Raw genomic sequence first — 13,229 nt, 5'->3', positions numbered from 1 at the left:
CGTACAACAAGTTTCATTCCTAAGATCGGTCACCCCATATCCCACTCCTTTTTTGCCTCCGGTTTTTTTTTTTAATGGAAACACAAAAGACGAGAGGGCCCAGCCCATGGTTAAAAAAAAAAAGAAAAAAGAAAGAAAAAAAGAAAAAACAAAAGAAACCGCCCACTCTGGAACCGATTTCGTCAGCACAACATGAAATCAGACGGGATATCTGCAAAAGCTTACACATAGACATGTTGGTGCGGAAGCTTTATTTTTTGGACATCCGTTAGCTTTGTGACCCAAAGTAATGAAGAGGCAAAGCCAAGACAAAGTAGGTGCTTACATTGCCGGCACTCTCAGGCTAAACACAGGCATTCGTTAGTATCCCTTTTCGGACCACGGATTTAAACGGTGCTTACTTCGGGCCCAGGCTCTGGTCTGGGTCTGGTTCTGCTACAGCTGTTCAATCTGCTGCTGCAGTTGTTGTGGTGGTGGTGGCTGCAGTTGTAGCTGCTGCTGGTACTTCCAGTATCAAGTCAGACCAGTGATCAAACCCAACCCGAAGGTAGAAAAAAGACTCACGGGGAGCCAGCCATGGCCACCATAGCCGTGGTTAGTCAGTTATCCTGTCTTTGTGGCTGGACTATCCAACTTCCATCCGGCGGCGGCCCTGAGATACTGTCAGCAACGAAAGCGTCATTGATATGGTCAGTCAGAATGGTACATACCTCGGCCCGCATGCCCCAATACAGCTCGCAGTGGCGTTGGTGATGGCCTCTTTTCCAGCAAAAGGTGCATCTGTCTCTGTTCCTCGTCTTTCGCAACTAGAGTCAGACAAGCAACGAGAATTACCAAGGGAACGCTACATACGCCCTTAATCAGATTGGCTCATACCGTCAGCTCATCTTTTATTGGACTGATCTGAAATAATCATGAAATGGTGAGATGTAGGAAAGAAGAAGATTTTATGGAAGATTTTATGGGGGGAAGAGGTCTACTACTACACTATCTTTGGGGGTCTAGGTGAATAGATAGGGAAGGGAAACTGGATGAATGACTGTACGGCAAGGATTGGGAATGCCAGTGAAGATATTCGTCTGCTATATTCACAGCGTTGGAGGATGCATTCTCCTGTCATTCCACAATCTATCCGCTGGAATGTTGTTTTTGATCCGGCGAAACCCGTTCACATTCATCGCATGGCTCCCAAAATTGGAAATCTGGAATATTTGTGAAGAGGAAAGCTGACAAAACCCGCCCTGATATAGTTGATATTCAATGATCGTGCAGAGGGTTGGACTTCACCATGTTCTCCGGGTTGCTCTACGTAAGGAAGATATAATTCCTGGGAATAAATCTAGGCCGTCAATTCCCTACGAAGCATGTACTTCGAAATGACTACGGTATGCTTGCCCATTGGTCAGGGAATTCGAACCCTGAAGGTTTTCCGTGAGATGACAGGCATCTCTCCCACGTGCGGCAACAAGCCCTAAGGGAAAGGGAATGATGTCGATTACAATGTGATCATATCGCGACTTGCTATGTCACTCTCCTAGAAATTTGCAGTCCGGAAATATTATATTCACTGCTCCGATCAACGTAAATTAGAGGCTGTATAAAAAAAAAAAAAAGAAAAGAAAAATCCCATACAACTGCATTGTCCGAGATCGTGGCTGACGGATATCCCAGAGCCAAACGTGCAGCAAGAGGCCATAGGCGGTGATTAGTCGGCGGTCGCTCGCTGATGAGAAAATGAAAAAAGGGATTGTGCTTTAAGCAGTGTTATTGGCGGCGATGTCGCAAGTGCCGAGGTCTGGCTGGTGGTGGGTCTCAACATTTTTTTTCTGGGGCGTTTTGGAAATGCTAGCCGCTGCTCATTCTTATCGCGCATGCTATGAATATAGACTGTCGCTCCTACCTTCTTTTTCTTTTGTATCTTCGTTCCTTCGCTTGTTTTTAGACTGCACATACAATAATAAACCGATGGAGTCCATCTTATCGTTCGTCTCCTCCATCTGGGGGTCCCTTGGCTTCTGGAAAGCCGCGGCCATCTTCTTCGCTTTGCTGAACCTGAAGACCTTTCCCATGGTCTGGCATGTGCGTTCTCCCTCCCTTTCGCACTAGCTATCTCTCATTATACTAACATTCCCGCTCTGGGCATGTAGATCCGCGTCTACCGCTACTTCTTCAAACATGGTTACTTGATCACCCCCGCCGTGGAGCAGCCCGCGCGACCCAGCACCGAGCTCCTCGACCCTGTCAGCATCTACTCGCGTGCCCCGATCATGGAACTTGACTTCAACATGCACAAGTCCAACTCGACCTACTTCTCCGACCTGGACGTCTCGCGAACGGCCCTCATGTCCAGCATCGTCGTCAAGGGCGCCGCGCTCCTCGAAAAGCAGCTCGCCGCCAACGGCAAACGCGGACCTCTCGGCTTCATCCTCGGCAGCGTCTACACCAGCTTCAAGCGCGAAATCCCCGCCTACATGAAATACGAGGTCAAGTCGCACGTGGCGAGCTACGATAACAAGTGGATCTACATCATCACGTATTTCCTGAAGCCCGGGAAGAAGGGTCGCGTGTTGGATGCCGAGGCCTTGAAGAAGAAGCTGTACGCTGTCTCGATTAGTCGCTACGTGTTGAAGAAGGGAAGGTATACCGTTCCGCCGAAGGATGCGTTCCAGGCGGCTGGTTACACGCCTTTGTTGGATATCGTGGCTGCCAATGGCAATGGACACGCGACCGCGGTGGAGAATGGTGACGCGAATGGCGACGTCACCCAGCGCAAGGGCGCTGAAGCGAAGGATGGGGAGTGGGGCAGACTTAAGGAGGAAATTGACCGTGGATTGGACGTTGTCCAGCCGTTCATTCATCAGGAGGAGAAGCTGATAGAGGAGTATGTACATAAGATGACCCTGCCGGGGTTTGCCTGAGGCTTGTTGATTAGATTAGATTAGATGGTTATTTATAGATTAGACTTCGCGATATACACACATAGAGCCATAGACTATTGAATTTGATCTTGATATCGATAAGAGTATAGGGCCTAGAACTATGTACATCTATTGCATCATCACATCAAGAGTCTTGCAAAGTAGTCGACAACGCCTCCCACTCCTTCACGCCCACCCCGGCATGTTGTCCCTGCGACCCCGAAGCAGCTAGGATCGCACGAATTGACTTGGTCTCCAGCTCTTCAAACGTCACAACATCAGGAGTATCCGTTACCTCCAGCGGATACGCCGTCTTATTAACAGCCTTCAGCCACTTGCCCTCCCCATCCTTATACTCAACATACCACTCCCTTGGCGGCGCAACTCCAATGTCCGAACCGGCCGGCTGGTCCGCGAAAAACACCATCGAAGTTCCATTCAACGTGACCGTCTCATTCCAGGCATAGGTCAGGGTACTCGTCTCTGGCGAGTCCGTACCATCATACGAGCTCCAATAGTCCGGCGGCAGCGGAGTCTCGCGCACGATCCCATCATTCAACGCTTTAATCCAGTACTGGATCGGCGTGCCATTCTCGGAGCTCGCCACCGCCTTCAGTGCAGCATTATGCGTCGCCGGGGCCGCCTTCTTCGGCGCAAAGGTCTGCTGAACGGTGTTGATCTTCGGTGGACTCTGACTATAGTCCCAGGTGAGTTTATCGAACGCGACACTGCGACGGAAATGACCCCCTCCTTCGGCGTCCGCGGTGTGATACACAAGGTACCAATCTCCGTTGAGCTCGACCGCGCCGGGATGCGACGTCGTCGAAGACACGACCGGAAGAATAACGTCTTGGAACGTCCACGGGCCAAGCGGGGACGAGGCCGTCCCGTACGCAAGACAAGCGTGGTAAGAGGTCGGCGTGCAGGGAGAGTCCTCGCCAGCGTTGTTGGCCGCGAATAGCATGTAGTATGTGTCTTTGCGCTTCATGAGCCACGGCGCTTCGAAGAACCCTGTTAGACTTGTCACGCGGGTCACGTCGCCTTTGACCGTCACCATGTCCGAGTCGAGTTTGTATCCGAGCAGTTCTCCGAATGTGCCGAAGTATATGTATACCTGTCCATCGTCGTCGACGAACACCGTTGGGTCAATATTCTGGATCGAGTTTCCAGGCGAGGGAACAGACTGCGAAATGATCGGTCCGGACGGGTGCGCATCTTTATACGGGCCCGTAGGTGAGTCCGCTACGCCGACGCCAATCGCGAAAGGATCTTCGTTGGAGGAATCGGCCTCTTTGACTGGCGCATAGAGATAGAATTTCTCGTCGGCGCCTTGTACCACTTGGGCGGCGTATGCGGATCCCGACTCGGCCCAGGAGAAGACAGATTCAGGGGTGGCGATCTCCGGGTAGAGAGTCCATTCGCTGCCCTTAGGGTCTGGGGACGAGGAGACGAACATGCCCCATTGGTTCATGTCGAAGGCGTTTTGGTTGGGCGGAGCAGTGTCGCGGCCTGTGATGATGTAGAGCTTTTCATTAGCGACCAAGGGTGCTGGGTCTCCGGAGTACCAGGAACTGTTAGACCAGATGGGATTGCCATTTGACGTGAAGGAGATGGGCGAGGAGCCCTCGACTTGCGCAGCGAGTCCTGGGACGTGCAGGACCAGCCCGAGGAGTAGGCCGATCATTTCGACGTCTGGCAGGATCCGGGTGTGTGTTGATCAGCGAACTTCGGATTTGCTGTTTCTTCAGAATAGCTGAACTTGAGCTCCCTTATGTATTCAAGATCAATTTAACCGATTCTTCAGTGATCTACCCGAGCTAATCAACTATAAACAAGCTAATGGCTTGGGTCACAGCGTCCACTCCGCATTGTTTGTCGGGCGTTTCAAAACCCACCAATAATTGCCGGAATATTACTGCATGTCTTAGAAAGTAGTATAGTTGAATCAGGGTCATACAACCTCTTGCAAGACATCAAGTCCAAAGAGCGGCAATCAAGACAATCCCAATTCATGCATGCGACCTTGATTCGCCCCATCATTCTCGCCCTGTGCTCAGTGTGCACTGCCAGCACAATTGTTCTCGGTTGAGAAACACACAGCAATAACAACTTACAGCTGATATTTGAGCCTGGGCACTTGTCTTCGAGCACACTCTGCGATACAGAAGACAGGAGGTTGAATATTTGTGCTATAGGTGTTAAGAAAATTTATCTCATTAGATTTCTTAACCCCCATTAGTTAGTGTAGAAGAATCAGGTGCTTCGAGCAATCCGCCAAACCCTCGCTAAAGGCAAGTTCCGAAAACCTTTATATGAAGTGGAAGGTTCCATGAAAATAAGCGGTATTTGCCATGAAATCGGCCATGAAGACCACGTGATATTGAAGATATAAAGGGCCTTTCTATCCCCTAGTTAGCATTCAAGCAAGCTTCAATAATTCATTCAATTTTTCTTCCACTTCGGTAGCCTACCCCTGGCACCCCAAATTCCTACAGTTAGTGTTGTTGAAGAATGCAAGATTATGTACTTGATGTGATCATATTTGAAGCAGCATGGACTGGACTAATTCTCTTTGGAATCTGGTGGAACTATATATATCTCGGGGGAGCGAACCGAGATGACAGGAGCCACGTCCCCAAACCTACATATACAGAAGTCTGTAAAAGCGAAGCTACAATGTTAGCGATTGAATAGAGAAGCGAAGATGAATTGTTATTGTATTGAATGTCCCAAAGAGGCAGGTCAACACGCAGCATAGTTAAGGCAACGATCAGGCAACAGCGGGCAACAGCTCCCGTCCCGAATAGGCATAGCGCCTGGATGTTTTGGCCCCCAAAGCGTGAGACGCCAATAAAGCAACAATCACTTTTTCATCTCGATCTCCGTCTTCCATCCTTTATCCATCATCGATCACCGCATTGAACTGTCCCTTCCTTGATGTCGTCATGGGATCCAAGTCACCTGAACATAACGGCCACCCTGGCAACGGTATGCAGTTACTCGAGTCCTGTCTGGGCTGTGCTTACTCTCCCTAGATGCCTCGTCCTGCTCGATCAGCAACAATAACACGGGCGGCGAACCCCGCGGCGCCCATTTGTCCCGCGATGGGGATGTCAGTCTGGGGGATGAAAATGGAGATGACGACGACGATGAGGGTGCCGCCACCACCGGCGTAGAGAACCACGCGGGCGATGGTACCGACAAAGCAACGGCGCAGTCCACCGCGGAAAGCGTCTCCAAGAAAAAGAAACGCAAGAAGTCCAAGAAGAAGACTTCCTTCAAACAGTCCTCACCGCCACGGGTTCCCGTGAGTAAATTGTTCCCGGGCGGTCAGTATCCGACCGGCGAGGTTCAGAAATACGGACCCGCAGACGAGAATACCGCTCGCACGACGGCCGCCGAGACCCGATATCTGTCTCGTCACCACCTTCACGACGAGACGTTCTTTAACGACTATCGAAAAGCGGCTGAAATCCACCGTCAGGTCCGACGCTGGACCCAAGAAACCGCTCGTCCGGGGCAGAGCCTCACGGATATTGCGGTCGGTATAGACGATGGAGTCCGAGCGCTGCTCGACAATGCTGGCCTCGAGCCGGGAAGTTGTCTCAAATCGGGACTGGGGTTCCCAACCGGACTTTCGCTGAACAACTGCGTTGCACACTGGACCCCGAATCCTGGCCAGAAGGATGTTATCCTGGACAGGAGCGACGTGATGAAAGTCGATTTTGGCGTCCACATCAATGGCTGGATTGTGGATAGTGCATTCACCATGTCATTTGATCCAACTTATGACAATCTCCTCGCCGCTGTGAAGGATTCCACCAACACCGGTATTAAGGTGAGACTATGATCAATTCTGTCACATTTCAACAGCATGGCTAACATAACTAGAATTCCGGGGTTGACGTCCGTATCAGCGATGTCAGCGCTGCCATCCAGGAAGTGATGGAAAGCTACGAGGTGGAGATCGGTGGTAAAACATTCCCAGTGAAGCCGGTGCGAAACATCACCGGACACAACATCAAGGCATACCAGATCCATGCTGGGAAATCCGTCCCTTTTATCAAAACCAAGGATCAGACCAAGATGGAAGAAGGGGAAGTTTTTGCCATCGAAACTTTTGGAACAACGGGTCGAGGCGTGTTGTATGACGGTGTATGTTTCCCCTTTCCGCTCCGAAGTCTCAGTACTGACACCTTTTTAGCCTGGTGTCTATGGCTATGGAAAGAGCTATTCTGCACCCAGCAAGATTACCTCGTCTCTCGCCTCGGCCAGATCCCTTTACAAGACTATCAATGACAATTTCGGCACCATTGTGTTTTGCCGTCGCTACCTGGAGCGACTTGGCGTTCAGCGCTATCTGGCAGGCGTACGTACTCATCCTTTTCTCCCTGATTGAACAAAAAGCTTATCGGTGTAGATGAATGATCTTGTCAACAAGGGCGTGGTGGACGTCTATGAGCCCTTGATTGATACTCCGGGATCATACTCAGCACAGTTTGAACATGTGAGCTGTTACTCATTATTCAAAACGTGGTCTCAAGCTAATATACTCTAGACTATCTTGCTGGGGGAGACAAGCAAGGAGGTAATCAGTCGGGGAGATGACTACTAGCTGTCTACGAGACGTTTATTTTAGTTCCATCTATTTCGTTCTGATTTCGTTCTGCTGTTTTGCTTTTGCCGCTATTTATGGTGGTTGACACATGCAAACTATTTTGATTGCTTTGCAACCACCCACTATAGTCTATTTGCCCACGCAAGTGGCCGATATCCTCGATATAGCCTATCATTTAGTTTCATGTCGAGCATTGTTCCTACCATAAGGCGCTTTGGCCAATACATTGGTCCGCCGAAAGGTAAGGAACTCTCAATCTACATAAGAGAAGGTCCTTTTCTAGAACCTTTATTTCTTGCACCGGTTTCTCGCGTTTCCACAAATTGTAGGTTGTATCACCAAGGGTCTTGCCGTCTGCCGACGTGACACTGCTTATCCCTCTTCCCGGTGCACGGTAAGACAGCATGCGTACATTGTCCGTAGTGTTACAATGCAGTAATCTTAGGATAGTGACAACTAAAACCCGATCTCTCCATCGGCAATGTTCTTGAATAACGAATGATGAGGAAATCGCTAGAGAGCTACCATATGGGACTATTTACGTTTATCATGATGCAAATGGTAGCGATTTCTCAGCCTTTCAAAACTTCATTAATGTTAAAATGATATAACGGGGTCATTTTGACCTCTCTTCCCAATACCCATTTGTTTGCTGCGTACTGAAACTAGACCTTATCAGGTAATATGCAAACAATGTCCCTCGGTATTACCCGGGCCCGAGTTCAATGCTGCTTCTGCAAATGTCTCAGAAGGAAGAAAACTGTTTCAATTCCTTCCTATACAAGTCATCTCTGATTATCTCCAACCACATACGACCACAGGGTGTGGAGAACAGGGCTTCCCGTCCGCTCAGCCGTACTTAAGCCACACGCCGGCCGGTTAGTAGTTGGGTGGGTGACCACCAGCGAATCCCGGCTGTTGTATGTCGGTGTTCACCCATTTTTTTTGACTCGTCGGGTTTAGCGCCCGTGCCGCCCTGTCTTCAGTCCCTTCACCTGAACGCCCTGAAGCCCTCTAAAATTCGTCCGCCAAGCCCGAGAAGCTGACGTGGCCTCTGGAAGCTCAAGGAATGTTTCGGCCCTTGTCCCTGTTTGCTATGTTTACGGCGTTTGCTTTGTTTTCCACGCTCAGGCGCACTCATCCCTTCCAATTAAGCCTCGAGGCACCAGCAGAGGATCATGAAGTAATGCGATGATGCATTTCATATCGATGCCATATGCTCAGGGGAGATTTTATCAAAGTATTAAATTAATACTTAATAAGAACTCACTCGAACTACTAACAAGCTAGAGATAGTCTGCGGCGTAAGAGGTTTCGAGGGGCTCGCGGCGAGAATAAGGGGGAGACCACGTACTGGTGACAGTGGGAGTGTTGCCTCTTGCAATAAATGGTATTGGGAGTAGTGTTGGTGTGGGTGTGGAAATGGGCGGAGGAGGTCCAGGGGACGAGACATCGCCGCTGAGGCCCATGTGCGATGGATGATATATTCCAGGACATTCATTTCGACATTGTTAGTATCTTGTGCAGCGACTTTCATCATGGCATGCCATAAATATAGCCTCAAAATCTATATACTCGTGAAATTAGAGACCATTCAAGTCTCATGCTTATATAGTGCAAAGGCATTATTGACATAACTACCATAAATCCTACAAATACCAGGCAAGTATCAAGTATCTTGAGACATCTAGTTCAAAGCATTCTGAGTCCAGGTGGTGCGAATGCTGGTTCTGTGATTGAGCCTGATGAGTCCCCGGAACGCTCTGCATCATCCTTCCCCCGACTCTGGCGCAGACTGATTCGCTTCGCATCATTGAGCCTGCCTTGCTGAGTATATAGCTCAAGGAGATACGTCGCAGTATCAGCCGTATACGTATGACTCTTCCCAAACATTCGTTCATAGCCGTAAAATGCCCGTGTGTACATTGTTTCAGCTTCGTCCAACCGGTGTTGCTCCGTGTACACATGGCCGAGGTTAAAGACAGCATTCAATGTCAGGAAATGGTCGTCTCCCAAGGTCCTTTCAAAGCCGTCTCTTGCTTGCAGTAAGAACGTCTCGGCCTGGCTGGTCATTTCTAATTCACCATATATAGCACCAAGCTTGAGGGCGATAGATAGTGTTGATGGGTTGTCCGCGCCTCGTGTTCTTGTGTAGCCATCTAGCGCCCGTAGGTACATTTCTTCCGCTTTTACAGCATTGCGTTGACCAAGATAAACCTCTCCAAGCGCTGAGTAGGTATTTATAGTAGATAGAGAATGTTCTCCAACCGCTTGTCGAAACCCAACGAGTGCCTTGGTGTGCATGCGCTCTGCATCATCAAACTTGGCCAGCTGGCCATAGAGATTCCCGAGATTGCCCAGGATGTGCAGACATGATATGTGGTTTGGTCCCAGGGCTTCCCGGAGTCCTGCGAGTGCCAGGTGATACATCCTCTCCGCATCACCAAATTTACCCTGGGCTTTGTATAGGTTTCCCAGACTGTTGAAAACGTTGAGAATCGACGGATGCTCCTCTCCAACCACCTCAGAGTAGGCGATGAGGGCCACTTTATGCAGTTTCTCTGAATCGTCAAAGGCGCCCATGTCGGTAGAGAGACCTGCTAGGTCTCTTAGTGTGCTGAGGGTAGACGGGTGCTTCGCGCCGAGGACCTGGATTTGCCCGTCTAGTGCCCGTCGGTACATTGACTCTGCCTCCTTCAGGCGTCCAAGATCATGGTTCACGTCGCCGATCGCATTGACGGTGTCCAGCGTCGAGATGGCGCTTTCGCCCAAGACCTTCTCCCTGCCTGTCAAAGCCCTCTGTAGGATTTCCATTGCTACGGGAGCCCTGCCCATTTGGTGGTTCAAGGCGCCGAGGTTGTGTAAAGTGTGGAGGGTAGATTCATTGTCCTCGCCTAGCACATCCAGCTTGATGAGCAGCACCTTTCCATATAGATCCTCTGCCTCGTGTAGCTTGCCTTGGCTGTGATAGACTGAGGCCAAATTGTGCATTGTCTGCAGCAGGGACACCCCATGGACCTGCAGCGTCTGGCCGTACCTTGCCAATGCCCATACGTAAGCCCGCTCCGCAGCTATGAACCGATCCTGTTTGTAGAGTAATCCGGAAAGACAGGATATCTGGTGGAAGCTGTGAGGCGCATGGGCGAGGATGCTGGCATTCTCGAGGAATCTCTGTTGGACCAGCCATTGAGCGTGGCCAGCCAAAGGAGCATAAGCGGCATTTCGTAGGGAATGTTCATCGATCCCGGTGATGGTGACAACGACACAGTTGGTTGCATAGCTGTAGTACTCTGGACGGATATCCTGGTTGAGTACGGCCAAGGTCCAGTCGTGGACGCAATTCTGCATGCTCCAATATCCCAGTGTTTGGTGGATGTCCAGGAAGCAATATCTGGTCAGAGTGGCCATAGCGTTGTTGAAGTTCAAATCATCAGATATCACTCTGTGAAGCCCCTCTGGTGCGGTATCAGTGAGCCCCGCATGAAATAGCTTATACTCCAGGCTCTGGTTGTCAAAGTAGGCTAGCAGTGTTAGCAGTCGCGCAGCATCAGAGTCTTCTTCTTCAAGCCGAGAATATGATAGATCCCAGGTCGTATAGAGAGTACGATCTCCATACTCTTTAAGCCTATATTGTCGCCGAGGATCTATGGCCCAGCGGCGCTCATATTCCTGAAGGTACCGCTCAAAGGTCAGGGTGCTGTAGTGAAGAAATGCACCCGCCGTTGCTAGGGCTAACGGATGGCCGGCGAATCGCTCAGCTAACCGCTTTGCATGGGGATCTACCAAGAGTCATTAGCCAAACATACTTTGAGTAGGTCAGTCGTTACCATCTGTAACCCCTTGACGGTTAGATCGAGATTGTAGGATGAAAAGGCCCTCCTTGATACTTTTCAGGGGCTGCACCCGGAGGTAGGTGCCACCAGTAAGGTCGGGCCGCCTGGTGGTGATAATAATGGCCCCGTGAGAAGCATGCGGAAAGTACGTCTCAACCACGAATTGCTCTGGATCATCATAATTGTCGAAAATCAGAAGCCACTGTGTATTCTTCGAGTCAGACAACCACTGCCGTGTGCGGATCAAAGCTTCTTCGTGCTTGAGCTTGTCGGGCGCATGTAGCTCAAAGGCCAATTCTGCGATTGACCGCAGACTTGCGTTTACCGAGGCCTCGGAACGTGCATCGAGCCAGAAGACAGAGTCGTAGTGGGTATGGTGCATCTTCGCGTAAGCAATGGCAAGCTGCGTCTTTCCGATACCACCAGCACCCCCAAGGACGAGCCGTCGCTGCTCGTCAGACTTGAAGCCGGGTTTGAGATGTTTTCCCATCTCTTCTACTTCTGGAGTTCGTACGATGAGCAACTTCGGGTCGAGACAAGGAGCCTGGCCGAGGCAGACTCCAGCAGGTTTCCGAAAGCTGAAATCTTCTTTTTGCTCATGGGAAACTATCACCAAATGTCAGTTTGGATCACCTACTCAGGATAAGTTTGTGTAGAGCAGGCAAGTCACTTAGACAATGGTTGCGAGGATACAGAAATAGCATTCTTGCGGAATTTGATCCAACTAATCCCTCCCTGAAGTGCATCGCCCCCAATAACCTGGATCGCCAACAATAACCTCCTCGTACTGCTTTACCACTCCGTACCTCGTAGTCACGGTTATTACTTACTCTGGTTAAAGTTCTGAGTCCCAACATATCCGAGATTATTGATCTGCTGTCCAGTACCGGTGTTCAGACTGTTTGTTTGTGCACCCCCACCACTGTGGAAAGTAAAGGCCGTCCTCTCATCTTCAATAACTGATGTCTTCGCATCCTCCAGCTCCTTAATAATATTTGCCAGCTCCATCATCTGATCCGGCTTCGCGGATCTCACCGCGTGGTTGTTGACCATGAGCTCGACGTCTTGCGTGATCAATATCATGAGCTCTTCTACTCTGCTACCCTTTCCAAGACTCCGGAGCACCTTTCTATATCGTATCTCCCAAGTATCATTCTCCCCCGGAATAGTCGCTTCGAAGATCATCTTTAATTTTTCGGCATTCTCCTGGCAGACCTCGACGATCTGCGTGAAGCTGTCGCGCGCGTCGGGGGACATCGAGCCCTGCGTTGGTTGGAGGTCATCCTTACATATCTGGAGAGTATCAAGGATTATCGGCAATCGGCGCCTGACGACCGTAAATGTTTCCGGTAGGTTCAGATCATCCCGGACACTGTCGTAGATCTTTGCTGCGGCGTCGAGAATACCGATCACAGCTGAGATGCCGCTTATGACTTCGAGGCCCGACATTCAAGCCAAGGATGGGGGTATATCGGGGCAGAAGATAGAATTGGCGGCGCCAAACGTTGTTAAGGCGAGATGAAATAAGTATCCAGATAGAGAGAGATGGCATCGGCAAGCAGCTGACGGTTCCGCTGAGGAAAGGCGGGGGATCTGCGCCCGACTTGTAGGTGGTGAGGCTGGCGCGTGATTCAGCTGACCGGAATGCATAGGAAATGGATTTTCCGTTCCGGATACACAACGTGGTCAATAGTTCATAGTTGTATAGGCAATTCGGATAAGGGGGTGTTGTGGGAGCGGCAGGAAAGAATGGCCCGGCAGACTGTTATCCTGGTTTGATATCGGCATACCTCTGCGCTTGGCAGAAGCTAGATTGGCGCTTTATGTATGCGATACTGGGGCGAACGGTGCTCAATCCCT

General features: G+C 50.2%; 5 protein-coding genes across 5 annotated transcripts; 2 read left to right on the top strand and 3 right to left on the bottom strand.

Moving 5' to 3' along the window:
* The first annotated feature begins 1,730 nt into the window (after positions 1–1,730).
* Positions 1,731–3,313, top strand: LDX57_010087 (acyl-CoA thioesterase). The gene is made up of 2 exons (XM_046091832.1): positions 1,731–2,079; positions 2,148–3,313. The coding sequence occupies exons 1-2, from the start codon at positions 1,777–1,779 to the stop codon at positions 2,916–2,918; spliced, it is 1,074 nt and encodes a 357-aa protein (XP_045947809.1). The 5' UTR covers positions 1,731–1,776; the 3' UTR covers positions 2,919–3,313.
* Positions 3,064–4,602, bottom strand: LDX57_010086 (uncharacterized protein; the record flags this gene model as incomplete). Its single annotated transcript, XM_046091831.1, has 1 exon — positions 3,064–4,602. The coding sequence occupies one exon, from the start codon at positions 4,600–4,602 to the stop codon at positions 3,064–3,066; it is 1,539 nt and encodes a 512-aa protein (XP_045947808.1).
* A 1,189-nt stretch (positions 4,603–5,791) lies between these two features.
* On the top strand, positions 5,792–8,190 carry LDX57_010085 (uncharacterized protein). Its single transcript, XM_046091830.1, has 6 exons — positions 5,792–5,906; positions 5,954–6,756; positions 6,810–7,073; positions 7,123–7,287; positions 7,339–7,425; positions 7,477–8,190. Exons 1-6 carry the CDS (start codon positions 5,864–5,866, stop codon positions 7,531–7,533), a joined length of 1,419 nt encoding a protein of 472 aa, XP_045947807.1. The 5' UTR covers positions 5,792–5,863; the 3' UTR covers positions 7,534–8,190.
* Positions 8,191–9,228: 1,038 nt separating this feature from the next.
* LDX57_010084 (uncharacterized protein) lies at positions 9,229–11,859 on the bottom strand (the record flags this gene model as incomplete). The annotated part of the gene is made up of 2 exons (XM_046091829.1): positions 9,229–11,315; positions 11,364–11,859. 2 exons carry the CDS (start codon positions 11,857–11,859, stop codon positions 9,229–9,231), a joined length of 2,583 nt encoding a protein of 860 aa, XP_045947806.1.
* Positions 11,860–12,191: 332 nt separating this feature from the next.
* On the bottom strand, positions 12,192–12,818 carry LDX57_010083 (uncharacterized protein; the record flags this gene model as incomplete). Its single annotated transcript, XM_046091828.1, has 1 exon — positions 12,192–12,818. One exon carries the CDS (start codon positions 12,816–12,818, stop codon positions 12,192–12,194), a length of 627 nt encoding a protein of 208 aa, XP_045947805.1.
* Positions 12,819–13,229: the final 411 nt, after the last annotated feature.

The sequence above is a fragment of the Aspergillus melleus genome, assembly GCF_016097325.1.
Source record: "Aspergillus melleus strain CBS 546.65 chromosome Unknown contig6, whole genome shotgun sequence".
Classification (NCBI taxonomy): Eukaryota; Fungi; Ascomycota; class Eurotiomycetes; order Eurotiales; family Aspergillaceae; genus Aspergillus; species Aspergillus melleus.
The sequence above is the reverse complement of the archived record's forward strand: the minus strand, read 5'-3'. Positions and strand labels throughout refer to the sequence as shown.